Source organism: Naegleria lovaniensis (assembly GCF_003324165.1).
Source record: "Naegleria lovaniensis strain ATCC 30569 chromosome Unknown tig006, whole genome shotgun sequence".
NCBI classification, from domain to species: Eukaryota; Heterolobosea; class Eutetramitea; order Acrasida; family Naegleriidae; genus Naegleria; species Naegleria lovaniensis.
In genome coordinates, this window is record NW_025407828.1 from 743,741 (window position 1) to 761,313 (window position 17,573).

At 38.4% G+C, this 17,573-nt stretch overlaps 8 protein-coding genes across 8 annotated transcripts; 6 read left to right on the forward strand and 2 right to left on the reverse strand.

Moving 5' to 3' along the window:
- Window positions 1-12: 12 nt before the first annotated feature.
- C9374_013594 (uncharacterized protein) lies at window positions 13-711 on the reverse strand (the record flags this gene model as incomplete). Its single annotated transcript, XM_044689487.1, has 1 exon — window positions 13-711. The coding sequence occupies one exon, from the start codon at window positions 709-711 to the stop codon at window positions 13-15; it is 699 nt and encodes a 232-aa protein (XP_044554003.1).
- A 565-nt stretch (window positions 712-1,276) lies between these two features.
- C9374_013595 (uncharacterized protein) lies at window positions 1,277-3,010 on the forward strand (the record flags this gene model as incomplete). The annotated part of the gene is made up of 1 exon (XM_044689488.1): window positions 1,277-3,010. One exon carries the CDS (start codon window positions 1,277-1,279, stop codon window positions 3,008-3,010), a length of 1,734 nt encoding a protein of 577 aa, XP_044554004.1.
- Window positions 3,011-3,133: 123 nt separating this feature from the next.
- On the reverse strand, window positions 3,134-5,546 carry C9374_013596 (uncharacterized protein; the record flags this gene model as incomplete). The annotated part of the gene is made up of 4 exons (XM_044689489.1): window positions 3,134-3,748; window positions 3,834-3,888; window positions 3,954-4,676; window positions 4,816-5,546. The coding sequence occupies 4 exons, from the start codon at window positions 5,544-5,546 to the stop codon at window positions 3,134-3,136; spliced, it is 2,124 nt and encodes a 707-aa protein (XP_044554005.1).
- A 129-nt stretch (window positions 5,547-5,675) lies between these two features.
- Window positions 5,676-6,752, forward strand: C9374_013597 (uncharacterized protein; the record flags this gene model as incomplete). The annotated part of the gene is made up of 1 exon (XM_044689490.1): window positions 5,676-6,752. One exon carries the CDS (start codon window positions 5,676-5,678, stop codon window positions 6,750-6,752), a length of 1,077 nt encoding a protein of 358 aa, XP_044554006.1.
- Window positions 6,753-6,981: 229 nt separating this feature from the next.
- Window positions 6,982-8,196, forward strand: C9374_013598 (uncharacterized protein; the record flags this gene model as incomplete). The annotated part of the gene is made up of 1 exon (XM_044689493.1): window positions 6,982-8,196. One exon carries the CDS (start codon window positions 6,982-6,984, stop codon window positions 8,194-8,196), a length of 1,215 nt encoding a protein of 404 aa, XP_044554007.1.
- Window positions 8,197-8,386: 190 nt separating this feature from the next.
- C9374_013599 (uncharacterized protein) lies at window positions 8,387-12,183 on the forward strand (the record flags this gene model as incomplete). Its single annotated transcript, XM_044689494.1, has 4 exons — window positions 8,387-8,672; window positions 8,741-8,770; window positions 8,836-10,238; window positions 10,339-12,183. The coding sequence occupies 4 exons, from the start codon at window positions 8,387-8,389 to the stop codon at window positions 12,181-12,183; spliced, it is 3,564 nt and encodes a 1,187-aa protein (XP_044554008.1).
- Window positions 12,184-13,176: 993 nt separating this feature from the next.
- On the forward strand, window positions 13,177-15,504 carry C9374_013600 (uncharacterized protein; the record flags this gene model as incomplete). Its single annotated transcript, XM_044689495.1, has 1 exon — window positions 13,177-15,504. The coding sequence occupies one exon, from the start codon at window positions 13,177-13,179 to the stop codon at window positions 15,502-15,504; it is 2,328 nt and encodes a 775-aa protein (XP_044554009.1).
- Window positions 15,505-16,112: 608 nt separating this feature from the next.
- Window positions 16,113-16,619, forward strand: C9374_013601 (uncharacterized protein; the record flags this gene model as incomplete). The annotated part of the gene is made up of 1 exon (XM_044689496.1): window positions 16,113-16,619. One exon carries the CDS (start codon window positions 16,113-16,115, stop codon window positions 16,617-16,619), a length of 507 nt encoding a protein of 168 aa, XP_044554010.1.
- Window positions 16,620-17,573: the final 954 nt, after the last annotated feature.

The following is a 17,573-nucleotide window of genomic DNA, read 5'->3' on the forward strand; positions in this document are numbered from 1 at the left end:
GATTGGCATTGTTTATTGATTTTTGTAATAAAAATGAAAATCATAGACTTGTTTCTCACACATAGAGACAATGGAAATGTCTGAAAACGATGCCATGTGATCATTTCTCAATTCCGAACAATAGCTCAATAATTTGTTTTTCATGACAAACGCTTGTTTTAAAGCATATGGTTTCATTGACTTTTCAATTATTTCTTGATTGATCCATTCGAAACGATTCGTCTCATAATAATCAGTTGAATATGCATGTGTCAAGATTTTGTGAAAATACCAAGTGTTTGTTTTGACCCGTTGAATCATGCTTGCTTTTCGCTTCACGACAAGTAATGACAAGGAGAAACTGGAATAGAATTTTTCAGGTAAAAACTCGAAAAGTTCAGGATATTCCTTCAGCAAAACTTGAAGAAAATGTTTCGAAGTGATATTCATCTTGGGAAGGAAATCCTGTTGAATGAATTGCACTTGTTTCGGGTCATTACTCTTCATATAATTGTCCACAAGTTGAAACACAAAATGACACATGTCTCTATCGAGTTTTAATCGTTTTGACATGAAATGAAAAGCATTGAGATGATTCAATAGAGCTGCCTTGACAATTTCTGGATCATCTCTAAGATAGTCAGAAATGTTTTGGAGCTGAGAACCATTCTGAGAAATCCACACCAGTGCCGATGTGGTATCGGAAAATCGAATTGTAGTTTTTGGTGACATTTTCGTTGGCGAAGAAGAGAGAACATTTTAAGAGAGGATCTCATTTGGGAAGAGAGGGAGCGATTGGAAATAGGTAAAATTGTTGTTGTCGTTCATGTTGAAGTGTCAACAGTGAAGAGATGGAAGCAAGATTGGGTGATTTATAATTCTGACATTTTTTTTTGGAGATTTGAAAAAGAGTAATGTTAGTCGTTGTGTTTGAGGGAATGGAATTTGGTAAAGATTGAAATTGAAGGCCAGGCAACTGTTTTACAACTCCAATACAACCACAAGCTGTAACAGTTGGCTTTCTTGTTCGTTAACCATGAAGACTTTGGAATGTGGATAACATTTAATATTGAAACATTTGTTTTTGGTCATGGTGTTTATGTACATTCCAGGACGCTTGACAATAATGGAAAAAAATTTTCGTTAAACCGCAACGGCTGATTCCACATCAAAAAAATCCTCAAACGCGATTAAGGGCGAGTGCCACTAAGGAGGCTCCTCATTAACGACCACCACCAATAACCGACTGAATATTCCTTTTTACACGCTTCCTTCGAAACAAACCATTCGATCATCCATGCAAACAACACACGCCGTGTCCGATTTAAAACACAAGGCTCCATTGAAATTTCTACTGCTGACCTTATTCCTCTATTTTCTATTATGGAGTGGTTTCCGTACAGACAAAGTTTTTGCTCTGACATGTCCCAATGGTTGTACCGATGCTACACGAGGTACATGTGATACCAATACTGGTGTTTGCCAGTGTAATGACTTGTGGACTGGATCCGATTGTTCTCTCTCCATGTGTGGTTGGTCCAAACAAGAAATCAATGGAATTTCCTTTGGAACTGTGATGGGAGCTCCCACTCCTCTCATCAGCTCGACCATTGTAGATTCGAGCAGTATCCAATTTACCATGACTGTGCAAAAGCATCCCTTCATTACCTTTTCTCATGATTTGTTTGTTGGTAGCACCATGTTTAACGCATCCTCATGTGCCTTGTATGGAAATAACGAGAGGGTATCATTGACGCTGGTAAATTCAACAACAATTTCGGGAGGTAGCAATGACTCGTGTTCTATCATGTACGATAGTCAAGTGTTCACTATTGATATGCTGATTAATAGCAATTTGACGACGAAAGAATTGTTGGGAGATGTCATCAAACTGACCATTCCCTTGTCCATGGTCATTGGTAACCTCAATGGAACTGGCAATAACGGATTTTGTGAAGCCATCACGTACTCCACATCACAAGTGATCTATTTCCAAATTAATCCCATTGTGATTTACTCTTCGTCGTCGTTCAATTCGACCTATAATCCCTATGGGTATGAAGTCAAGTTGTATCCTCAAAATATTGGTACCTCAAACGGTTTAATGACCTTCGATGCCGTTTTGGAGAGTACCAACACAAGTTTAATTTCCTTCACGTATTTCAACAATTCGAATTCAGCTTACTCTCTCACCGTGACCAAAACCACACAGGCCTCCATTGTTGGTTCCAAGATTTACTATCTCATCACCACCCTGTCTTCTGTGGCCATTTCTGATTATCGTGGTGTGATCTATTTCAAAGTCGAGTTGAAATATCTCGATTCGAATCTCATTGTCACACAATTCATTCCATTCAAGATTGACTATACGATTGTGGTTCCACCCTCAGACAAGAACATTACATTGCAAGTATCCATGACCACAACAGATAACATGTGGCGAACGAAACAGGTCTTTTCCACAGAAGAGAGCGTCTACTCGTTGGTGCAGTCACCTGGCTCTGGATTCAACGCCTATCAACTCACCGTTCAAGATGCTTACATGTGTTGTTTCAAAACATTTGTTTCAGCTCCAACCTATTCACCATCCAGCGGTCAATTAGGATGCACTGCGTATGACAATTCTACAATGGACTCGTGGAAACGTATCATTTCTAATTATGCAGGTACAGAGCCAACGACCATCACAATTCCTCTCTCTTCAAATCTGTACGGTTTTGCATTCAAGTTGAGCTCTGCCATGTTTGACTCTAAGGAACCAAGAGTTTGTTATTTACAGGCCAATACACGTCTCGTGGCTCGATCGAGAAGTGTTTCGTTGTTTGGACGGGCGGCTGTCGTTCCAAATTTACCTCCGTTCGCTATGACCTTGTTAACGGTAGAAGTTAAGACGTCGAATTTGCAAAATTATAATGAGACCTCTAGTGCTTCATCGATACTGGTGGGTTCCAAACAATCGTGGTCTGTATGGACCTCAATCATGATGTTACTGCTTAGTGCTGCAGCCTTGTATTTTATCACGACGAATTAGAATAAATAACTCTAGATAACCTTTCAATTGAAGAGTTGATAATGCACACTTCACAAAACACAATCTATCCAAGTAACATAAAAGTAGCTCTTCATTGTGTGCAACATTGCAATAACGAACGGATTATATTGTGAATTTTCTCACATCCATTTTCGCAAATAATGGACTCGATTCAATCATGGCCTTGACAAATGGTGCATTGATGGTAATTTCGATCATGTGCTGGCTATTATTACGTTCTCCGTCATTTGATGTTGTTGGAATAATTTGATAGCTATCTTTCAGGCCAATCTTGTTGAATTCTCTCTCGATCGTAGCTCTATCTGATTTCACAAGGTCAGGAATAATGAAGGAGAGTTCTTCCAGACACTTGTCGATAATGCCAATGAGTCTACGAGCACCAAGATTTTGTACACTAGAGTTACAATTTGCTGAAAATGCAGCAATTTCTTTGATTGCTTCATCTGTGATGTTCATTCTCACTCCCTCTGTCTCAAATAGCGACACATGTTGGCGTATTAAATTGAATTCTGGAATTGTCAATACTTGATACAGCTCTTCTTTTGTATTGAGAGAATTGAGGGTGACTCTCACTGGTAATCTTCCTTGTAATTCTGACATGAGATCTGAAGGTTTTTTATCATGAAATGCTCCGCTAGCGATGAATAGTACATGATCGGTTTTGAAGGCTCCATATTTGGTTTGAATTTCACAACCTTCAAGAAGGGGCAGCAAATCCTGTCGCATTGCCATATTCGATCATAGTAGCATTAAATGATTTACGGTGATTTTGTTTACAACAATAAGTAATCATATTTCTTACCTTTTGAACTCCTTCACCAGATGCATCAGCTGAGCTTCTCTTTTGGTTGGGATCTCTGTTCGCAAAGAAGTGTAAGAGTTATAATCAAATGCATGTCCATAACCACAAACTACTACATACCCACAAATTTTGTCAATTTCATCAATGAAAACAATACCCTCTCTTTCTGCAATCCTTTTCGCTTCCTCAATGAACAATGGGCCGTTTACCAATTTTTCTAACTCTAGCTCTGCAAGCTTTAACTTGGCCTCTTTGACTGTCATTTTCACCTTTTTAAAACTGGTGGGTGCCTGCGACTCCTGTAACATGGTTTCAAATGGTGTCTGATGATTACTCAATTCTGCAATATCTGGTATTTTAAACTTGGAGTTTTCTGGTGTAAAATTGTTCTTGACCGAATCAAAAATGTTCCCCAGGACAGACATTCCAGGTGCGCTTTTAGACGCAACTGGAACCTCAATTTCAACATGGCGATCATCTAACTCTCCATTTCTTAACATGTTTAAATAGTCTCTCAGTGTAGCTTCTCGTATATTTCCAATGCTTTCGGAACCAAACATGATATGAATTAATCTATTTTCTATTAATTGTTGTAAGTAGGAATGAAACAGTACTGTGCCAGGATCTGCCTCCTCATCCGGTAATGGAGTGTTTAAAAAGCTTTTGAACAGTTCAGAGAGGCTATTTTTCAGCATGTTGATGGAAACGTCAATTAAATCTCGAGCAATGGTATCCACATCTCTACCATGATAACCAAGCTCAGTATATTTGGTGGCTTCCACTTTTAAAAAAGGAGCTGAAACAAGTTTGGAAATTCGGCGTGCAATTTCTGTTTTTCCACAACTATTGTAGTACATTCATTGAAATGCCATAGCGAGGTGATTCATTAAATTCGAGTGATGAAAATTAATAAATTCGTTAAATTCGAGAAATTCAATAGTGTCAGATTCATGAAATGGCAATGCAAAATTCACACACATACCCTGTTGGGCCAATCATTAAAATATTCTTTGGAATAATTTCACTGGGGTCCAAAGTTGTTTTTTGCCCACTCTTGTCCTTGTACCATTCAATCAATGTCTTTCTTCTAAATCTATTTCTTAGAGCAATTGCCACTGCTCTCTTGGCATCTTTTTGCCCTACTATGTGTTTATCTAAACATTTCACAATTTGCTCTGGTGTCAATTGTGATTCAAAGCTATTTCGATGCAATTTATAAGCCTCAAAAACAACTCTATTAAAACTCTCTATTAATTTTTCTTCGTCCTCAAGAAATGTATTTAAAGGTTTTGATTGTTCCTCTTTTTGCTTGGATGATGAGCTGGATTTTAATGCATTTGAGCTCTCGGATGATGGCATGGATGTGCCAGGCTTGAGCATGAAATCCATCATACTTTCCAAATGTTTTTTTACTTCGGGAGAGCCTTGACCCAAAAATCCTAGCTTCTTCAATTTATCAAATATATCTTCACCATCATCATCGCTGTCATCATTACCTCCCTTCTTTCCTGATGATTTTTTACGAGTCGTATTCATCATGGTTGAAAAGCATCGGAATGATATTTGCTGATATGGCCCAACATGATGAGTTGTGGAAAATGTATTAATGACTTGAAATGTTACTTGTTGAACGTTGGATGAAGAATAATTGGACTGGATTTTTGTTGCTGCTGCTGTTTTTACATTCAAGGACCGTTTCAACAATGACTTCATTTTTTAATTTTTAATATCATCCAGAAATGAACAAGAAATGAGGAAGAACAAAGAGTTGCTGAGCGCATCGGGTGACACGTCCACAGTTGATGAATGTAACACTCCCTTGTCAGCACCAACTCCAAAAAAATGTCTTCCCGAAATATCAGTCGAAAAGCTTCGGACATCAACAAGCGTAAAAGCACTCCAGTACCATCCTCTAATAAAACACCATCCTCTCCCTCAGGAATCAATTGGAATCGTCATTCGGTGGTTCTGTCAAATGCCACATCCGTTGAACAATACGGATCTTCATCGGATGATGATTTTGAAAGTCTTCATGATGAAAGAAAAGATGACAGTCATACTGTAAATGATAATATTCATTCCTCAACAACTACACAAGCTATTTCGAGTGGCGCCACTGTGAAAACCAAAGTTGATGTTGAAAATTTATCAAATCATAATTATGTTACAAATGAAATGCCACCTGTCATTACCACACCACAACCACCTGTCACTTCATCAAAATCACCCTCTGCCTCCTCTCCACTGCCTTCGTCACCATCATCCGCAGGAAACACGAGAAATGTTTCTGTTAAAAATTCTTCTTCACCATCCTCCTCTTCCACGACGAACCGAATGTCTTCCAACAACAAACACGAAAACAATCAAAACTTTTCAAGAAGAAATAAGGAAGAGGACCAAATACTTCTCAATCGACTAATGAATGAATTTGAATCCGATGATTCCGAAGAAGATGATTATAATCAAGTGATGAAATCTAAAAAGAAGAACAATGAAACAAATGCTAGGAATGCAGAAATTAAGGACGATCTTCATGGATATTCTTCTGAAGATTCGCTTCATGAAAATGATGAAGTTGCTCCATTTATTTCACCACAAGTACGTCATGAACAGTCTTCGTTTAAGGATCCTAGATCTCTTTCGAATAGGGAAATATTTGAATCGATTCAACAACGAAATTTGAGTTCAAACAATTGGAATACTTCGACTCAAGAAGGATCTATTTCATCACAACAAGCAATTGTGACAACCAATGAAGCAGATGAAGACGATGATGATGTGTTGAATTATGACACTTACAGAAAAGTGAATTGGAAAAATGCATTGTTGTCACATTTTTGTTTTAGATGTGGAACCTTCTTTTTGAGTGGAGCTTTGATTGGATTAACCATTTTCTTGACTCTTTGGTTTGCTATTTAACCTCATCTCTAATACATTTTGCTTGTGTTTACAACTCTCAAAGATTACTTTCGATTATTGTAATGTTTCAAATTAAAAATTATTGAACCAGATATCAATCTCCCAACTTTAACTTGATTATCATACTCACGCTTCCATTGTCAACCGTCGCTGATACATCCTCGCTCGTCATTATAATGTGAAAAACCAAAATATTCTCAACTCTCAAAATAAACATCACACAAAAAAAATGCAAAAATCATCCATCATTCTTGCCTCGGCTTTGTGTCTTCTCTTTGTGGGAGTGACACTTGTCTGTGCAGCATGGACCAACGAAGAACTAGGTGATCTCTTCGACATGGCCACTCTCGCCGATTACAGACGTTACGGAGGTGGTGCTCGTGGAGGAGGTGCCAGACGAAGTGGAGGAGGTGGCCGAAGAAGCGGAGGAGGTGCCAGAAGAAGTAGCGGTGGTAGAAGAAGCAGTGGAGGAGGTAGAAGAAGTGGAGGTGGCCGAAGAGGAGGAAATTCTGCAGGACGAAGAAGTGGAGGTGGACGAAGAGGAGGCAAGCAAGGAGGTAAGGCTGGAAAGAGAGGAGGCAAACAAGGAGGAAAAGCAGGAAAGAGAGGTGGTAAAGCCGGAAAGGGAGGAAAGGGAAAGAAGGGTGGAAAAGGTAAGAAGGATGGAAAGAAGGGTAAGAAGGATAAGAAGGGAAAGAAAGATAAGAAAGACAAGAAGGGAAAGAAGGATAAGAAAGACAAGAAGGATAAGAAGGGAAAGAATGATCAAGGCCCAGCAGGTGGAGATCAAGGACCAGCTGGAGGTGATCAAGGCCCAGCAGGTGGTGATGATCAAGGACCAGCAGGAGGTGATCAACAACAACCTGAAATGCCAGCTCAAGAACAACCACAAGAACAACCACAACAACCTGAGCAACCAGCTGAACAACCTCAACAACAACCTGAGCAACCACAAGATGGAGCTCAACAACAACCAGCTGAACAACCATCTGCTCAACCTGAACAACCAGCTCAACAACAACCAAGTGAGCAACCAGGTCAACAACCAGCTGAACAACCTCAACAACAACCAGTTGGTCAACAACCTGGCGGACCTGTTCAACAACAACCACAACAACCAGTCGATCAACCAGCTCAACAACCAATTGGTCAACCTGAACAACCATCTACTCAACAACCATCAAATCCAACCAATGGTCCACAAGAACAAACTAGTTCTGTAACTTCTCCAACTGAAACCACCATTATTGAAGACAAGAAGAGAGGTGTCATTACAACTCAAAGTAGAACTCAAACTCGAGACACTGTCAAGAATGCTCAAGGACAAACTATTGAGGAAAGACTTTCTGTCACACTTCAAGTTATCAAGAAGTATTTGAAGCCAAACGGTGGTCGTGTTGCTCGTCCTGCTGTCATTCCTAACAATGAACAAGTTGTTGGATAAATTTGTGTATTGAATATGTGTTGAGGAATTGACACACAATAAAACAACGGATCTCGATATCAACACAATTTATTTTCCTTTTTTCTCTATGTTTTGGCGTGCTGTTTGATTCGTATTTCTGTGAAGAACTATATTACTTTGAACGCCATCTCTCTGCCAGCTGTCAACGTGTCGCCATCAACCAAAAAAAATGGCCTCACTCGAAGATTTGACGCTCACTTTCAAACCTATCCAAATCTCGGAATTAAATAAGGAAGAAAAATATAAACCTTCATGTAACATTGGCTCTCCATCGAATGGCTCATCTGTGTCATCATTGAAATTTGAAAATTTCGATTGGTCAAAAACACATTTACCTCCTCCGTTATCTGGCCACGCTTGTTGTGCAATTGCACTGGATGAGAAAAATCGAGAGGATAACATGGAAAATAATAACGAATTAATAATCATGGGAGGAATTAGCATTGGATTTAAAAGTGAGTTATTGATGAAATTATGATTATTTTAAAAAAACAATTTTCAACATTTGAAATTGTCACTCTAGGAGTAAATACTGCATGGATACTCTCTCCGAGTAGGTAATACTAATCATTGTATGACATATGAACCCCCCATGATCTAACACGTGATGGCCAATAGAAACACTTCAAATTAGAAAGTATGAATATCCTGATCCAATTCAAATTATGGAATTTTCACAAGTGGACGACAAGTCTAACAACAATTCTCCAAACATGAACAATAGCAAGAAACACTATCTCACTCTGTTTCATTCATATTTAACAAATTTAATTAACAATATTTCATCAGAGGACTTGTCACAACAACCATCGAATGACAGCAATCACACTTCATCTCTTAAATTTTTTCCAAATTTAAAGAAAAAGAAATCTTCGTCATTATTTGCAAGACCAACAGAATTTCTAGATGTTGACAGTGGTAGTTTAACAACGATGAGCTTTGAAAATTCGCGCACTGAATCATTATCCCCACTTGATATTCATTACAAAATTTACCAAAGCAAATTATTGGAGTATTTGAGGAAAATTGCTTCCAATACATTTGACGAAATGCAAAATTTGAGCAAGATGAAAATTTCATCCACCTCATTCACATCTCTCTTGTCACAACAATATGTTTCAAGATCTGTCGTTTATAATTTTCCAATTCCACGAGAAAGACACTGCATGTGTGTTGTTCCAAAAAAACAAGCATCAGATTCTCGACTACTAGTCATCATGGGAGGAATTGCTGATAAGAAGATTCGTCTTAACGATGTCTGGTTTCTAAATATCGATACCATGATGTGGCATGAAGGTAGATTAAATGGTTACAGTGTCGAAGTTCCTCCTGAAAATGCTACCGAATATTCATGCATCAAAAAGGCTCACACATCAACTTGGATTTCCCCATTCGACACCACAAACTCACAGCATGTTTCAACAAAAGATGGATGTACCATTCATTTAGGGATTAAAATTCCTACTCCAAGATATTATCATTCTTTGGTTGCCGTGAATGATTCTACATTAATACTCTTTGGAGGATACGATGGCGCGTTTCAATGTGATTTATGGCTGTTGAAATTATTGGATCGAAAGAATGTGATTTTTGAATGGAAGAAAATTGAGCTTTCAAAACAGGAAGCTGTCATTCACAAATTTCCATGGCCTTCTCCTCGATACAATCATTGGTGTGGTATGTTAAAAGACAAAATGCTACTTGTTGGAGGCGTTCTCGATAAGAATGTTCAAACGAACGATGTGTGGTATTTTGACATTGATTCTTATCGTTGGAGATGTTTATTGGTTGACAGAGATCATGCTGCAAGTTCTGAGGACTATCCAGAACGGAGGAGTGATCACAGATGTGCCATTCTGGGAAAATATTTATTGCTCACTGGAGGAGTTCACAAAAAGACCTATTTACATGATACCTATGTGTTGGATTTAGAAAAGTTTACATGGAGAAAATATTCAAATGCAACGGTCAATGATGATACTACCAAATTTATGCCAGGAAGAATTAGTTTTTCTATTCAGGTAGGATCACGACTTTTGAAAATATCATTCACTTGACTCTTGACGTTATTACATAACTTTATAATTTGTTTGGTTCTGTTATGAATTTTTGATATTGCAGGCCCTAAATCCTACATCAGCAATCGTTTTTGGAGGAATTGTCGATAAGGATAAGTTAGTGGCAAGAGCGAACGATATTTGGATGATTGAAACCAATCTCCAATTGAAATCAGATCCCAATCTCTCAAAGATTGGATTCATCAATGAAAAGAGAATTGGTTCTAATTATTTGATTGAAAGAATATTAGGAGCTGGCGGCCAAGGACAAGTTTTTCTCGTGAAGGACGAATCTGTGACATCCGAAAACAAGTATTATGCGTTGAAACGAATGACCATCAATTTCTCAGATGACGTCGGAAGAAACAAAGCCGTGGCAAGTGACATGGTCTTTAATGAAATTTTCATTGTTCAACAATTGAAGCATGAAAATGTGTTGCCCACCTATTCCTTCTTTTTGGAAAAGAAAATGGAAGAAAACTCAAAATCTAATGACTTCACACTGAACCTTAATATTTTAATGCCCTATTGTGAAGCTGGTGATTTTAGTGCCTTTTTTGCCCGAAGAAGTTATCAATGGCAAAAAATTGGCATGTTTTGGGACGAATGTGAAGTGATTTCATGGTTACTTCAAATTGCAAGGGGCCTTGAGTATATTCACTCGAGAAATATTATTCACAGAGACTTGAAACCAAGTAATATTTTTGTAACATTTGACAAGAACAGTAGTAACCTTAAGGGTGGCAATGGAGATGATACCAGCTCGAGTGAAACTCCTCAAAGACAGACTATTGTTTTCAAAATTTCAGATTTTGGACTAGCTAAGAACGTCTCCAATTCTCTAGCAAAAACTACATGTGGAACAATGCTCTACCTAGCCCCTGAAATTTATACAGAAGAGGTCTATTCAGAAAAAGTGGATATTTGGTCCTTTGGGTGTATTATTGCATTTTGCTTATTTCAATCAAAATTGAGAATTGATTTGAAATTGCCATCACAAAAGAAACAATTAATTGAGCTATTCCATCCAAAGACAAGCAAATCGACCAGTGTTGACAATTCTTACATGGACAAATTGGTAGGAAAAGATGAATGGTTGCAATTAACATTGGATTGTGTCGAACAAGAGCCTGACAAGCGACCATCTGCTTCTGAAATTGTCAAGCGCTTGGAGTTGTTGTTGGAAAGAGTGAAAAAAGCCAATGAAGAACGGTTACAGAAAATTAGGGAGCAAGCACAAGAAACGTCATGCAATGTTTCAACAACAGATTCGTCTGTGGAGGTTTCTTCAAGTAAGACGATAAGTGATTCACCATCATTGACGAGCTCTACTGCTGAAGAATTGGTAACATTTCCTTTAACAACATCAACAGCACAAAATCAACAACACAATGAACAAGAAAATAATCCACAGTTCATACAGCAGCATGACAAAGACCAAGCAAGTGTGAATGAATTGCAAGAAGATCATGATGAACCACACAACATTTCATCGGAGTCTGATACTAAATTGTTTCAAGTTCTGGAACCACTGATTTTAAATAGCGACTTGTCACAGTCTTTCCAATCTAATTCTTCAACTGGAGCTATTCAAAACCTTTTGCTTGCCAACAATGATCCGACCAAAGACCGCGATGAAGAAGAGTTATGGATTGAATTACAAGCATGGATCTTTCAATTTGAAGAGAAACAACTCTTAGATGAAAAAGAAGTCGATTTGTTATGCATTGCAATCGATCACCAGAATTCAACATTGAAACGATTTTACAAGGCTCTTAAAAAGATTTCGAACAGTTCCAACTGTGATGATGGCTTTGGAGAGGAATCTCAAATCATGAACCAAGAATTGAATAATTCAATGTTGCTCAAGCAATTGAAACGATTTTTAAAGTTGAATGTCCAAGAGTGAAATGCCCAAACCATTCTAAGGCTGACAAATTGACGGAGAGTATTTGCTTGGCTTTTTAGATCATACCGATGAAATTGAGCAAGTGCGAAATGGATAACTCTTTTGGTTGAAAATGTCTTGGAAAAGATCAGCTGTAACTTTATATACAACGTGTAGATTTCATGAAAGATCAAGGAGTTTACTAAGAGAGATCCCAGCAAAATGAACCAACAATTATTCACTTCTCATCGTACTTTGGAAGAGACCTTTTTTTCTCCACTTTCCAAACACAATATTTTAGTCTCACTTTTAACTCCTGCCTCTTCGCTGCTAAAACTCACACTCCTTGACTATTGTACTCATCCTTTCCACAAAATGAAATTTATTTTACAAAATCTCACTTCCACATGCAAGGCTTACTAATGAAAATCCCGTGTCCTACACCATTCCTGTGACATCACGCTTTGCAAAAATTCCGTTTTTTGAATCGTTGGTTGCGGAATCATGATCGGCCAGGTATGATGGTTACGGAGCTTGCATTTCCTGTTGATCATCACCGTCGATTTATTCACACACAAAAAAAATTTGTGAAAGGTTTGTTTTTCGCTCGCACTCTCTCTTGTTCTCATGACAAGCTCATTACATTTTGATCATGCACACGTGTGATTATGTGAATAATCATCAACGCACGAACACATTGTTTGCCTTGATTGTGAAACGGTAAACTCTCGCATCAACATTCAGTTTTTTGAAGAGAAAAAAAACTTGCAACTTACCAACAGCACACACTTTTTCGTTCTGTTCTTCTCAACAGCTTGTCGAAGGCACCAAGCTTATAAAAAACAGCTTACCCACAACCAGATTTGACAACAACCATCGGATCTTCTTTCGACGTTCTATTCACGCGTGTTTTCTCGTAGATTATCAACTCGAATTTTCTCTCAGCTCGGAACAGCCATTTTCATTATATCTTGCTCGTATCACACCACATAACACCAGACCATCATCACAATAATGAACAACACTCTTGTACCATCAACAACACCATCATTCCAATCCAATTTCAGTAATAGTTATCATGGCCGTAACAACAATCATCACCTTTTGCCACTATCTCAGCCTCAGGAACAACAACCATTCGTTATGAATGAAGGCGGCTCTTCTTCATGCGCCAACCAACCTTGTGTGATGGATCCGAACTCTCGTGATGAAACAATCAACACTCCTAACAAGTCTGTATTGGCAATGCAAAACAACCACAACCAACAACAGCAACTTGGCTTACCAACATTTGATGAGCATTTACGTTTACTGAACCAAGTCCAACAAATCATGATGATGAATCAACAAAAACAACAAATGCAAAAGCTCGTGAATGGTTCCAGTACTGCTCTTGCTAATCCAGGAGGCATGATGCTGGGTAATTATCATCACCAATTAAGCGATCCATTATTAATGAATAATAACACTCTCGGAGCTACTACCACACACGATTCTACTAACATGAATGCAATATTGGCTTCTCAATACTCTCTGTTAAATCAACCATTGATTCTCCAGAAGCAACAACTCACAACTCCAACTTCATTCACTAACCAACATGTCATCCCTTCCAAGCCACAACTGCAACAACAACAGATCATTACTTATCATAGTGTGGAGGGATGCATTGTGGATGAAAACAAGATTTTTGGCAATATAAATGTATTGAATGCAGATGAAACCAAGCAAACCAAGATTGTAGTCATGCCAACCAGTGTCTTTCAGAGATTCTTACAACCAGTTCTGGAACATATTAAACAGGCACTCTTTGCTCCATTGCAACAATTGCCTCTCATTCCACATGCATTTCAACAACAATCAACCATGTCACCACAATTGTCATTTATTGATCCATTTCAACAAGTACAACCTCCATCCGAATTGAATTTGAAATTGGTAGTGAATTCTGAAGACTTGGAACCATTCATGCAACAGCAAGAATTCCAACAACATCATGATCATGCATCAAATAATGATATTTTAACGAGCACTGGTGTTTCTCTCAATCAAGATGAGGCTTTAAACCAGTTGCTCTTCGAGGGTTCTTCCACTCAGCATCGATTCGATGTTAACGAGCAATCATCATTGTTAACTTGCAATAATGAGGTCATACAAGCCAAGCCATCCTCTGATCAAGCTGCTGTGAATGATGACGCGAACGATGAAGGTTCAATTATTTTCGAAGACAATGAAAACCAAGACATGGCTTCGACTTGTACATTGCAAGCAGCAGAGCTTGGTCATGCAGTGGATGAGTGCTCCAAAGACAACACACAACAAGGTAATAATTACAAAAAAACAAACAATAAGAAGGGAATTAAGAAGAAGAGAAAGTACATTAAGAGTGGACTGTTCCGTAAGGACCCCAAATCTGGTCAATTTTTATTTTCGTCCAGAGATCGAGCAAGATTAGCTACATTAATAACTCCAAATGAAAGTACCACCGGATCATGTAGTGTCAATATTGCAGATGAAGCGACAACCCATGAAGAAAATGCTAACAGCCAAAATAGCCAAACCGAAAGCATTGCATTGTTTGGTAGTGGTAATAGCACAGATCAACACAGCAATTCTTCGTCACCTCATGTCAGCTCTTTGAGCCCAGAATACCATGGCATGGATGAGCATGATCGGTTGGCATTTGAACTCTATTGTCGTGAAACTGTTCCAATTCACAAAGATGCAGCTTCAAACATGATCTTATTGAGGGAGCAATGGAGACTGCTTCCGCAAGAAGAGCGAGAACGTTACAAGAGATCCGTAGTTGTTTTGGGTACTATTGACAATTCCAATGCTTGTGATGGCGTTGCAATGACAAATGTTGATGGCATGGAGGAATTATCAGAAAAAGATGGCAACAATACTGTCGTTGGAAAGTATTCTCGTGTGAAACGTCCACTGAATGCCTATAACATCTTTTGCAAAATTCACTTTCCAGAATTTCAGCAAAGGTACCCAAATTATACAATCAACCAAATTTCCAAACATATTGGAGAGAAGTGGAAATCTCTCTCTAACGAAGAAAGACAACCTTATATTGAGCAGTCAAAAAAGAATTCGCAACCTGTTGTGAAGAAACCTTTGTCTGCATACAACATTTTCTGCAAGAGTCAGTTTGAAATTTTCAAAAAGAAATATCCAGATCTCAGTATTCACTTGCTGTCTCGAAAGGTTGCTGATTCATGGAAGAGCTTGAGCGAGGATGAAAAGCGTGTCTATTACGAGGGTGCTCAGAAACAACGTCAAGAAAATCTTCTTCAAGTTCACAATATGATTCCAACCTGTATCAAACAGCAATAGATTGTTGTACTCTTGTGACATATCGTGTCAAAACCTCAAGATCATACCGTCGAAATAAAAGATTTTTGACAGGAAATTTAAAGGCATATTGGGTTTGTTGTATATTGTAGTCCAACACAACGATCGAGATTCTAATTGCTTGTTCGTCTTTGCAGTTGTTGTCCTTTCATGATTTCCCTTTTTGTCATCAAGGTCCAGTTCTCTGTGAGAACTAGATTATTGACTTTCCCACGTGTTCAACACCACCGAAGACAACACTATGAAGAAGAAAAAGGTTGCTGATTTTCATCACCCAATAGTTCACCACTACCCACCTTCATAATTAGGAAGTGAATTCACGTCATGATTCTTTGCACAAGAAATTCCAGAGTGAATGTGAGAAAGTGTTCATAAAAAACTTCAAAAAAAAAAAACAATTCACCTTCCTCACGATCGAATCACCTTTGGTTTCGATTATTATTATTAATAACGTCCGTTCTTCCGAAATATTTGCGCACGACAATCCTTGAATCTCATCCAACAACAATAATCTTGATTGCTATCTCTTTCAAGACCAATCACGACGTGAGCCGCAGCCTAACAAAATATTTGAACAACTAACAAAACGAATGGGTCAACTCATCTCGCATTATAAACGGAAAAAGCACAACAACCACCATGACGATGACGAAGTTCTCTCTTCCTTTGATGATTTGGATGATTTTGTGAGAGCAAGTCATTCAACAGCAACCTCTCGTCGTGCTCATAAGGATGATAGTGAACAATTAATGTCCCTCGACCACAAGAATGAAAAACAACAACATCACCGAAAACATCGAAAACAAGCCACTTCTTCTTCACCCGATTATTCTCCTCTAGATATGTCCTATGATGCAAGTGAATATATGGACCCAGAAACATACTATGCAAAGATCTCTCAACACAAATTGACTGGATTGCAACGTGAAGATTCGTCCTCTCCTTCCTCATCACCGTCATCACGGAAGAAGAAGGCAAGTTATTCTGCAGACGGACATAATGTGAGCAAACAACAATATCGAGCTTCTCATAGATTTACTGCTCTGTTTTCGTCGGATAAGACACACTATGGAGGTGGAGGATACATGTACTTTTAAACCTTGTTGGTTGACCATAATGTTACTTGGTTGACCATGCTGTTGATGAAAGTATTCAATCCCTCATCATCTCATGACCATCCAACGCTCCATCATCGCTACTACTATCACTTCCATGAAAATTCACATACTTGATTTGGTTGGTCTCTCATCGGAACTGGGAACTAACAGTTTTTTTGCGGCATTTGTACATACAACAATTTTGCACATTTTTAGAAAGAGTCCTCAATATTATTTTCTCCCTAACAAGACCTTACTTTAAAACTAACTTATTTGTGGTGTTGAATAAATTTCTATTGGTTGTACTCACCACAGTCCACTTTTCAAAATTTACTGAGCTCTGTGATGGTTTTTGGAAAGTGGCTCAAGGAAGCAAGTAGCTTGGAATTGGCAGAAACAAGCCAATCACAAATAAAGTGGCCAAAATGATGCTGGACAACCTATTCCTTGGGATTTGTTGTTGAGAAGGGAAGAACATACGAGCAACACCACCGAATAAACAAAACCATCCAATAACTGTAATCAACGTAGGCCAAGAGTTGATCCATACATTATGAATCCGAACAATGACAAGTCCTCCAGAGAACAAAATCAAGCCATTGAGGTAAACGACTGTAGGACACACCTCCTTCCAAATGTTATAATTCATATATTCGGATGATGATAACGCGATCAATATGGGGCCTACAATGCTAGCTAGGAGCAGGGAATTATCGTTCGACATTTTTGTTTTTGTTAGCTTGGTTCAGAACGAATGTAAAGAATATTCGTAAGGCAATATGAACAGTTTCCAAATCTCCTTAACGCACGGTGGTTTTGGTTGCTTGGTTGGATGAACCACCCACCGTATTCGACCAAAACATTTGGCCACACTTGCCAAGGATATCGGTCACACATTCATATTCGGATTGCATGACGAAAGTGATGGTTGACACTTTCTTTTTCAAATGCAGC